At 35.9% G+C, this 11,928-nt stretch overlaps 2 protein-coding genes across 14 annotated transcripts in view; both read left to right on the plus strand.

Annotated features, from left to right (window-relative positions):
- Nucleotides 1-11,373, plus strand: part of klhl24a (kelch-like family member 24a) — an 802,375-nt gene extending 791,002 nt beyond the window's left edge. Inside the window, exon 8 of the transcript XR_015477958.1 lies at nt 10,650-11,373. The gene's annotated coding sequence lies outside the window, so the exon portion shown is untranslated. The remainder of the gene's footprint in view (nt 1-10,649) is intronic.
- camsap2b (calmodulin regulated spectrin-associated protein family, member 2b) overlaps nt 1-11,928 on the plus strand; it is a 112,248-nt gene that overhangs the window by 76,766 nt on the left and 23,554 nt on the right. For 7 of the 13 annotated variants that reach the window (XR_015478871.1, XR_015478872.1, XR_015478874.1 and 4 more), the window contains exons 6-11: nt 708-847; nt 5,466-5,556; nt 6,101-6,185; nt 6,272-6,297; nt 6,896-6,962; nt 7,045-7,293. Coding sequence is in view for 8 of the 13 variants with exons in the window: in XM_087241285.1 (XP_087097411.1) it covers nt 708-847; nt 5,466-5,556; nt 6,101-6,185; nt 6,272-6,297; nt 6,896-6,962; nt 7,045-7,293 (658 nt within the window). In the remaining 5 variants the exon portion in view is untranslated. Of the gene's footprint in view, nt 1-707; nt 848-5,465; nt 5,557-6,100; nt 6,186-6,271; nt 6,298-6,892; nt 6,963-7,044; nt 7,294-11,928 lie in introns of all 13 variants that reach the window. The other 6 variants (XR_015478870.1, XR_015478873.1, XM_087241284.1 and 3 more) reach the window with 1 other exon arrangement.

An 11,928-nucleotide genomic window follows, 5' to 3' on the forward strand; every position in this document is an offset into this window, starting at 1 on the left:
ATGATTCTTTAATAATAAATAGAAAGATGTAAAAATGAGTTATTTTATTTATTTATTTATTTGGAATAGAAAACCATAATAAAAATGATAGTTATTTTGAATAGGAAACTTGTAACACTTTACCATTAGGTTGTATTGGTTAATGTTATTTAATATATTTACTAACATGAACGATTCATTTATTACAGTATTTATTCATGCTTGTTCATTGTTAGTTCATGTTTACTCACAGAGCATTAGCTAATGTTAACAAGCATGAATTAGTATTTTAATAATACATAAGTCAATGATTAATAAATGCTGTACAAGTATTGTTCATACTTAGTTCATGTACATTAACCAGTGAAAGTGTGACCAACATTTTCTAATGTTAGCTGTTTTTGTAACTTGCTAAACTTTCTCCTTTCTGAATAAAATCAATAGTTTATTAAAACAAATGTCTGTATATGAGGGAGGAAGAAGAAATGAGTGAATACAACAGACGGAGCGAGTAGGAGTGCATTCGAGAGAGAACAGAGGAGCAGTTATTCAAACATAAACACATCCCCACCCCGTGACTCTTTTAGGATTCTGCACAAATTACATCACACGTTTTGTTTCCGCCCCCTTTACACACTCTATTGGCTTCTGCTTTTGCTCTGTCTCCGCCCCCTGAGATCAGTTCATAACATCATTGGCTGTCATGTATTTGTTTCCTCCCCGTCCAGATATCTGCATCAAAGAAACGATGTCATTGGCTGACAGCCTGTACAATCTCCAGCTGATCCAGGAGTTCTGCAGAGAAAACTTCAACAACTGCTGTCACTTCACCCTGGAGGACATGCTCTACGCCTCCAGCACTATCAAGGTAATTCTGACATATCACGCTTGCTCGTTTTTACTGAAATAAGGATTGATGGATTTAAATCTGATCAGTTGAAGTTAAAATTATTCGCCCTCCTGTGATTTTTTATTTTTCCAAATATTTCCCAAGTGATGTTAACAGAGCAAAAAAAATGTTCACATATTTTTTCTTCTGGAGAAAGTCTTGTTTGTTTTATTTCAGCTAGAATGAAAGTAGTTATTAATTTTTTAACACCATTTTAAGGACAATATTATTAGCCCTCTTAAGCAATATTTTTTCCTGATTGCCTATGGAAAAAAACACTGTTATACAATGACTTACAAATACAAAGTCAAATACAATGATAGGGGGCTAATAATTCAGGAGGGTTAATATTTCTGACTTCAACAATAAACGATATCTTGAGATGCTATGATATGATACTGTGGCGGTTTTTAAATTTCATGCATTTGTTTTTCTTACTTAGTAATTATTCATTATGTGTTTGCATATGAACAACCTCAAACTAAAAATTCTAAATTAAATCTCTCGTCCGGCACAATTTGCAGGAATCTAGGTGCATGGCTTATAGAGGAGATCTGTGCAGTCCTATGCAGTAGTCATTATGGCGAGTGTTGCATGACATTTACTTTGAAGATAAGTTAGAAATATAGTTGATGTGCTGATTTTATTTCTGAAATTGTTGAATTAAGTTGATTAATAAGTGGAAAATTGGCTATTTTTTTTCTGGTACGATTTAGCTTCTGATGCTTTCTTAAATAAATGAGATAATCTACTTAAGTAATGTTGAGTTAGAATGCAGACTATTAGGAAAGTGAGGAGCTATTACACTGATGTTTATATATATATATATATATATATATATATATATATATATATATATATATATATATATATATATATATATATATATATATATATATATATATAAAAGAAGTATATAACCAATACTATAATGCTATGTATTTGGTAAGAAATATAGTAGAAGTTTAATATTGTGAATAACTGAATGTTTTAACTAAATAAATTTCACACACTCACCAGCCACTTTATTAGGTAGACCTTACTAGTTCCCCGTTGGACCCCCTTTTCCTTTCAGAATTGTCTTAATCATTTGTGGCATAGATTCAACAAGGTACTGGAAATATTGCTCAGAGATTTTGGTCTATGTTGACATGATAGCATCATGCAGTTGCTGCAGATTTGTCAGCTGCACATCCATATTGTGAATCTCCTATTCCACTACATCCCAAAGGAGCTCTATTGGATTGAGGTCTGGTGACTGGGGAGGCCATTTGAGTACCGTGAACTCATTGTCGGTGACGCAGTGGCGCAGTAGGTAGTGCTGTCGCCTCACAGCAAGAAGGTCGCTGGGTCAGTTGGCGTTTCTGTGTGGAGTTTGCATGTTCTCCCTGCCTTCGCTAGGGTTTCCTCAGGGTGGTCCGGATTCTCCCACAGTCCAAAGACATGCGGTACAGGTGAATTGGGTAGGCTAAATTGTCCGTAGTGTATCCGTGTTTGTGTGATGGTGTGTGTGGATGTTTCCCAGAGATGGGTTGTGGCTGGAAGGGCATGGCATCCGCTGTGTAAAAACTTGCTGGATAAGTTGGCGGTTCATTCAGCTGTGGCGACCCCGGATTAATAAAGAGACTAAGCCGACAAGAAAATTAATGAATGAATGAATTAACTTATTGTCATGTTCAAGAAACCAGCCTGAGATGATTTGTGCTTTATGACATGGTGCATTATCCTGCTGGAAGTAGCCATCAGAAGAAGATCAGAAGCAACTATACAGGTAGGCTGTGGTGTTCACATAATGCTCATTTAGTACTAATGGGCCCAAGGTGTGCTAAGAAAATATCCCCACACCATTACACCATCACCACCAGCCTGAACCATTGATACAAAGCAGGATGGATCCATGCTTTCATGTTGTTGACGCTTAATTCTGACCCTACCATCTGAAAGTTGCAGCAGAAATTGAGAGTCATCAGACCAGGCAACGAATCGTAGCCTCAGTTTCCTGTTCTTAGCTGACAGGAGTGGCAACCGGTGTGTTCTTCTGCTGCTGTAGCCCATCTGCCTCAAGGATGGACGTGTTGTGTGTTCAGAGATGCTCTTCTGCATACCTCGGGTGTAACGAGTGGCTATATGAGTTGCCGTTGCCTTTCAGCTGGAACCAGTCTGGCCATTCTCCTCTGACCTTTGACATTAACAAGGCATTTGCGCCCACAGAACTGCTGCTCACTGAATATTTTCTCTGTACCATTCTCTGTAAAACCTAGAAATGGTTGTGCATGAAAATTCCAGTAGATCTGCAGTTTCTGAAATACTCAGACCAGCCCGTCTGGCACCAACAACCTTGCCACGTTCAAAGCCACTTAAATTACCTTTCTTCCCCATTCTAACACTCAGTTTGAACAGCAGCCAAACAACTTGATTATGTCTACATGCCTAAGATCCTAAATTCCTATGGTATATACTCACCGGCCACTTTATTTGGTATTTTGGTTTATTTGCTTGTTAACCTATAATATAAAGTCAAGATGGATGGATAGATGAATGGATGAATGGATGGATGGACGGACTGAAAGACAGACAGACAGACAGACAGACAGACAGACAGACAGACAGACAGACAGACAGACAGACAGATAGATAGATAGATAGATAGATAGATAGATAGATAGATAGATAGATAGATAGATAGATAGATAGATAGATAGATAGAAGCAGAGTTTTCAAAGCTCACTAACTAGTTCTCAGACATTTCAACACATTAAGTAGGATGTGTTTCTCATTTTGTTTATTGTTGCAATCTTACATGGTTTCCAGGATACAGACCGTGGGCCCTTTCTCTGGTAATTTTCCACTGCTTTTCCTTTTTTTTTTTTTTTGACTCTAATATGAATGAGTGATTACTGGAGAATTAGAGGGAACTTCAGCAAGGCTGATGCAGGAAGGAAAAGACGAGCAGTGCGTGTTTTAAATCTGAACGTTTGGATAGACTCAGTCATGGTTTGTGTGTGTGTGCTTGTGTTTAAGCTCTGCCAAGTGGATCGCCTCAGACAGTTATATTGGCTAAGCAGTTCGTCAAGATAAATACAGTCCATGCGCAGCCGTTACCTCACACTTCAAAACATACTTTTTTAAGAATTGTGTTACATTTTTCCAAACTGGGGTTCATGAATGTTTGGTCTGTTATGTAAACCATGTTTAAAACTTTCAACCAATCACATGTTCTCAGCATAACACAAAGCTAATACAGAGTTCTTTATCAGTCAGGCTTTAAATGTTGTGATTGCTCTAAATGAGTTCTTTTTCAGAGTTTAACCAACTATGGCGGAATAAAGGTGTCAGGACTGAATAACTGAGCAGAGAGTGCTTGGTCTGTTCTGTTCGTGTCAGGCTGTCCCAGTTGCTTTGTTTATCTTTTTTTGGGTCAGAACACCCTCTAATGTACTGTAAGAGACTCTTTTCATGGCTGCTGCACTGTTGCTTTCAATAACCGCTCTGTATTAGGGTAAACGCTTATTTTGCTCTGTCATTACAGAATTCCAATAGTAATTTCAATTTCAGTAGTAAACATATGCTTGTCACAACAGAACGTGACTTTTCATGTTGTGGCCCCTATATGGTGATCATAATCTAGGCTTCACTGCTGCCCTATTTAGATCACATGACCCTCCTTACTATTACTTAAAGGGATAGTTCACCCAAAAAATGAAAATGAGCTCACTATTAACACACCTTTGTGTAGTTTCAAAGCTTTATGAGTTTGTGCTGAACACAAAAGAACATGCTGTTTGTATAGTAGCTGGTACCCACTGACTTCCGTAGTATTTTTTTCCCTACTATGAAAGTCAATAGGTGCCAGCTGCCATTATATTCTAACAAATATCTTTTTTTGTGTGTATGTGTTTTGTGCAGAAAAAAATTAATTCATGAAGGTTATGAACAAGGATGGGTAAATGATGACAGAATTTAAAGTTTGAGGTGAACTATTCCATTATGCAGTATAAATTACATGTACAGTGTGTAGTGTGCAACATTGCTGTATTAAATAATATTCAGGACTCCGTTACAGGCTATAATAGAACACTGACACCTTGCGGTTGCAGAGCAGCATTACAAGAGCAGAAAATCACCCACATTTTACTTATTTTTTTTTTTTTAAATAAGAGATTGTGTAAAAATGTCTTGATTTAAGAGCAGGGTTCCCATGCTCCTTGAAAGTACTTTAAAACTTTCTGCAAGAACTGTGACAAATAATGCAAGTTTTATAAATATTTTTAAGGAACAGCATTTGAATCTGACAGTTTTGAGTTTCTGTGAACATGATGGTTTAAAATGGTCTTATTTTTTTGAAAATGACACATGATGTAAATGGTAAGTGTGAGTGAATTGTTAAGTACTTTCATGGTGCTACATTTGCTGGAGGTGTGAATTACAATGGTGCTTGATTTGAATTTAACAGTGCTTTAAAAAGTCCTTGAAAATCCTTGAATTGGCTGTTTATGAAAGACTGGGAACTCTATAAGAATCTGCTTGATCTTCTCTGTATGGTTTGTATGGTTCTGTATAATTATCTAATTACTTATTTTAATGTGTGTGTTTTCAGAGCAACTACCTTGTGTTTATGGCAGAGCTGTTCTGGTGGTGTGAAGTTGTAAAACCGTCTTTTGTTCAGCCCCGCACTGTTAATACCAAAGGTAATGTCACTCACATTGGGTGACTTCATGCTTACTGTACATGTACAGTAGGCCTGTCACATTAATCAATATATCGACTTATTGCACAACACATGGACATGACCCTAATCATTTTTGGTGATGCAATATATATCGCACTAATTCTAGCAACATCTCTATCTATTGACGGTGGCGTTGTTACTTTTTTCCTTGCACTTTTTTAGTTAATATTTAATATTGGTTATTTAGAATGCATTTTCACATTCTGATTCCAACGCCTAATTATTCAATTGTTAAAATGCTAAATTCTTAAGAATAAAATATTATGTGTTTTTTTTGTAAGAGTGTACTTGCATCAGAGTGATATTGTATTGTCATTCTGGCATTACGTATATAATGAGTGGCATAAAATGGCCTTAAAATGACAATAATATTGTTAATTGCGATATACTGTATTTTGGCGCAATATATCATGCAACAAAAAATAGATATTGTGACATGTTTATGTACGTCATGCAATTTATTGACCTATAGTTTGTTTATATCTTTTCTTTTTCTTTTATAGCTTCTGACTCATCCCAGTCCAATAAAATGGCTCCCATAACCAAACAGAACCTAATCCACAGACCAGGCAGTCCTGAGCAATCTAGGTTTGTCTTTAGTGTGAGCTTTGCAGAAAGAAAATGATTGTGAGTTTTAAATCTGGTTTTATATTCAAATTTCTTTTCTCTCTTAGGTCGCAACCTAACAATGATAGCTCAGGTAAGACTTCTGAAAATCATTATTTGAGACATTATTTTATCTTTCAAGCAGGCCTCTTTGTTGATTTTTGTGTGTATCTTGTAGCTCAACTGCTAAAGCATGACTCTAGTAGTTGGTTTTATTTACAGCAGGGCTATTTAATTAGTTTATCATGGGGGCCAGTTCATGAAAAGCATCCCAAATGAAGGGCCAGAGAGATATGACTTGCAGTATAAGTGATGACACAACAGCATATAAGAGCCCATATGTGGTATTTTTGCTCCTTAAGACACCCACATTGGCTTTTTCTACAATAAAATGTTAATATGTTGTATTTTGAAACTACATAACATCACTGTATTGTACAATGTGGCTTTTTTTTTTACAAACATCTTCAAATGTTGCATTTCAAAGCGCAACAAAATCAGTGCAAAGCTCAAGTAGGCTTCTTCTACATTCAGACACATTCATATGTTATGTTTTAAAATGGACGCAACAGTTATAGAATTTGAATAGCCCTTATTTACAGCAACACTTGAATACATTTAATACAATTTTGTTGTAAACATTTAATTGATATTTTGGTAAAGTTAATGCTTATTTCTTTCTCTTTCAGCAGTTATCAGGCGGTCGTCCTCCATGTCATATGTGGATGGATGTGTAGGGACATGGCCTAAAGAGAAACGGTGTGTACCTACTACTAAATTTCTATCACTTACTCTCTGTATGTGCTTCAGATATATAAATGTTTGTTTTTCCTCATCTCAGGTCTTCAGCTCATGGAATATCGTTTGAGATTCCTCTTGATGACAGGACGAGTTCATCTTCAGGACGTGGACTGAGCCGGTCAGTAAGCACAGAAGGTTTGGGTTTTAAAGTTCACCATGCGGCCAGAGGTATGCGGAGAAACCTTTCATTCCAGCCGGTTAATGGAAATGCTCACAGCAAAATACATGAGGAGGATGGCGAAGACTCCAACAGACCGATCAGCAGGCATCGTCTGGGGACCTACACTGGGTACGTCTTTTGTGACTTTTTGTCAAATTTTGACCTGCAGTTCACTCAAAATTGAACATTTAGTGTGATTTACCCCTTGTGGTTTTGGGAAACATTGTTTGTTTTAACCCTTAAAGACCTAGAGGTATTTTGAGGGCACCTAATGGGCCTATATTATTATTATTTTTTTAAAGCAGTTTTATTTTTATTTTAGCAGTCAGACTCAAGTGTCATATATTATTTTAAACAGGAGAACCTGAAGTTTCAATCTGTATCATTTAAAGGTCCAGTCTAAAACTTTTTTTGGTCCAAAAACATATGAACAGACAGAAAATATTCCAGAATTTTCCAGAAACGATTTTTAAAAAAGGTGGCATTTTCTAGTTATTATAAACAAAACCTTATGAAGTTTGTTTTTCTTTCTTTAGAAATACATATTATGATGTTTTATACTTTCACAATAAATTTTGTCTACATACACCATTCCCTGAGCAAGTTATAGCAATTTATTTCAATGTTATTTCAAGGCGTTTTTCAATGGGGGGAAAAAATGCATTTATTTACTGACAATGTATTTGCCCAAAAGTTCTGGGAATGAACTAAACAGAAAAAAAAATGTTACAAAATAACAGAACACTGAAGCAAATTTGACTTTTTTCCAAATAATATATTTTTAGTTACCATAAACAACACCACTTATAATAAACAAATATAAAATAATAAAATAATAAATAATGCGTCAAAGTCCAAATAAACATGGTGCAAATCCTCAGTAAAAAATAGATATAAATATTTACTATACTATAAATAGTTACATAACTAAACTAGATTCAATATGGACCATCCTTAGGTTTTATGTGCCAGCATGGATATGGTTGTCTGCGGATATGTATATGGTTCGCGTGCAATGCAGACAAACAGCCCAACCTTTATTTGCGTCCTTTGAAAACAACAAGAGCAGCACTTCGTCTTTGCTGTGTCACTGTTTTGTCATGTTTTTGTGCTGTTGTGCATGCAAAAGTACTTAGTTTGAGAATTATTTCATGCAAAACTTTTTTTTAGCGTTTTATTTAGCCGCGCGTAAATGTGCAGCCTATCTCTCATTCCGTGTTGTTCAAATAGCTGATTGTTGGTTCACAAAGCGAAACCTAAGCTTATTGGTTGAGATAGAACGAGTTTGAACCAATCTGGGCATGGAGGAGGGACAATGCATCCATATATCATGTCTGGTTTGTCCGGAGAGACAAGTGACGAGCGTTCCTTTGTCAAATCAGCGTTGTCAAAATTTGATGACGTAACCGCACTGATTCCGGAGCCACTGAAAGTCCTGAATGTTATGTGATAAAGCGCTGGAAAGCTGAGATTCTCTTCTTTATGCCAATCTTTGAATTGTATGGATCGGATCAGCGGATCAAAAGTTATTAAACATTTAAGAGCAATACTTATTTTTAGCCGCGGGCGGCTGTCTCGGTCTTTAAGGGTTAACAACCATTGCTCATATTTTCATAAAAAATAGTCAAAATATAGCACAATATATATAGAAATATAGTCTGCATATTTTTTTCCACTTGTACAATTTAGCTTCTGATGTTTTCTTAGGGTACTAACACTAGGCACAGTTGCCTTGAACCGTGCCGAAGCGCGGTTGTCTAAACTATGACAGTTTCAGGTTCATTAAAAAGTAAGAATGATTAATAAATCCATATGAAACAGTCCCTTAAAAGTGACGTCGCATCTTCAGTTTCGGGCTCAGGCACGCTTTACACTTACACTACAACCGAACCGCACTCTGGCACACCTCTTCCAACCGGGCCAGAGCCGGCCAAATGAACCGCGCCTGAGCCAGATTCGGAGTACTCACACTTGTGAAACGAACCAGGAAATGCGGCTGGGCACGGTTCAGATAGCATAGTGTGAGTATGCCCTTAGATATTTCATAGTGAGTAAGGATGTGTGATTTCCGCTTGGTTCTTCGTTAAAAAGTTAAAGTAATCTTGAGGTAAAATGGAGACTATTAGGAAAGTGAGGAAAAGTTAGGATAAAAGTGACAGAAGGAGCTTATACACAACATTGCACTGAAAGTGGGTGTGAAAGGTGAATTGACACCAACTGTCAAAATGATGATAACAACATGATAGTGAAAGATATTAATTAATTAAAACATTATCAATGAAAAAATTGGTTTTACGGAAACTGAGGATGACAGGTAGTTGCTATATAACTTTGTTACTTTAGCTACCTGGTGCAAATTTAATTTAAATATATATGTAACAACTATATTGCATCAAACATGTAAACAAAATCATTTATGTACTAAATACATCCAAAACTGACATCAGACATCACTACATGAACCTTACAGCTTTTAAGAATTTCTCTAATTTTGGATATTGTCAACATTTTGTCCAGTCTGTTGGCAATGCAACAATCCATGTAAACTGGAAATTCCAGTTTGCTTCACTGATAATACTCTTTAATTCAAAGCTCTAATTTGCACAGCATATTAGCTTTTGAGATTGTTTTTGAGACTCTTTATGTAGCGAATTAGCTCAAAGTGAATTTAAGATTAATTTGAACTGAGCTTCAAAACTACGACGCTTTAAATGTAGACAAATTAATGATCCAGCGATCTTTCGAACGGACAGTTGACTTCAACTACGACTATTACTATTAAAAATAAAGCCCAATTTTGTTTAAGCAGGGTAACAAGATCGAAGTTTAAAGCATTGGATTCATAAATATGCAAAGGCACCTTTCTTTATATACAATGAATCTTTATTGACTAATCTTACAGAAACTAACACCTAACACAAACACACATTCATACATGTTGAAGAGAAGAGTAAAGGAAGAATTTGTGAGAGTGTAATGATGGAAAAAGCTTGGATTTTGTAAGACGAAACCAAGCGAACCACAAATAATCAATTTAACACTTCTATGGTTTCTTTAGGGTTACATATAGTTTACACCAGTTCAGGGGTAATCTAAGGGCATTACTTGCGTTTTTTGTGTGATGTGAAGAACTCCCTCTCTTGAGCCTAGTTCCCCACGTACTGTAGTTAGATGGTGTTCAGCTCTTTTTCCTGTGAGGCTTGGAGTGGGGTGTAGTCTGTCTTTTCAAGTTTTTGAGGCGGCAAAAGGACTAGTCGTGTTGACTTCTGGGTTCGCCGCACACTATATTTAACTAGACTCTCAACGGAAAGGAAAGAAAGGTATTAGAGATGAGAATGTCTGATCTATGTGGTTAACCCATTTTCCCAGGGTTCAAGTCTCTTCACTGGACCCTAAGCTTGTCCTGAGCTTAAACGGAACAAGTCTCTCATTTGGGGTCTCTGTCGGTTCTCATTCTTTTTCTTCTGGAGTTCTCTGGGGCACAGCCTTAAGCCGCTTTTCCACTATCGTGCTGAATCGTTCTTTAAACAGAACTGTTCCATTCCGTGCCAAACCGGGCCAGACAGCACGGATACGGTTTCATTTTCCACTGTCGTGCTGCGACAAAGCTCTTTAAAACATTACACAAAACGCATTAGTAGTTGCCTTGGTAACGCAATGTAAACGGCTCCCTTTGTTCAATTAAAGTTAAATAAGAGCCGAAACTATTTATTTATTTATTTTTCATAAAAGCAAAAGCATGTGACTAAACACTGTTATGCCGCTCTATCAAATAGGGGTGCTAAATGTGCACCCTTATTTATTTATATGTTGCGCAGCTCTGGCTAAATTTTATTTGGAGGGAAAATTACCAAAATGTAACGTGATGATTAAAAATAATTGGAGGGGAAATAAATAATATTTAAAATCTCTGAACATAACAGAAAAAAAAAACAATGATAATACAACAATAATAGTGCATTTGCATTATAGTGGCAAAAATATCATTTTGGACAGGCCTTGTCAAAGGTGAGCGGGCACTTTCACTAATAAAAACACAGCACATAAATTATTTCATTTTTAACAATTAATTAAATTACACTGCGTATTTATATCAAAAGTTGATAATGATATAAAATATACTACATTTTGATAGTAAAATGAAACCATTTAAGCGATGGCTGTTATTTGTTTTACTATTCAAACATTAAATAACGAATGCAGCAAGTGAAAAAAACGAATATGAAACAACACATATATTGCAGGATTTAAAGCATATAAAGCACTAAAATGCTGCTTTATTATCTTTTTATTTTGATCATTTTATTTTTATTTTTATAATAATTTTTGTGTTCATTATTAACTAACAAGCTGTAGGCGAAATATTGCTAGACGTTTTAGAAAATATTTGCGTAGCTATATTAAAGATCACCACAAAAAAACAGAAACATGTTACATGCCTCATAAATGTCATATAACTTATGTATAACTGAATCATATAATTGCCTATAGCTGAAATGATGAAAATTGCTCATTTTGTTTTTATAAAACATTTGTCAAAACGTATTGATATTTTTTGAGTAAAAGCAATACTGACATTTAAGAATCCATATTTATTTAATTCATTCATTCTTTTGACTTGTTTATTAGTGCATATGCTATAATATAAATCATACAACAGTACCTTGGACAGTTACAGTGCCGCTCCGTAAAGCTTTCAAGCAAAGTCTTTTGAACGGCCGACATTACAACACGAACACGCCGTCCTTCAGGTGGTCTCGCCGG

Source organism: Danio rerio, chromosome 2 (genome assembly GCF_052040795.2).
Source record: "Danio rerio strain M-AB ecotype USA chromosome 2, GRCz13ab, whole genome shotgun sequence".
Classification (NCBI taxonomy): Eukaryota; Metazoa; Chordata; class Actinopteri; order Cypriniformes; family Danionidae; genus Danio; species Danio rerio.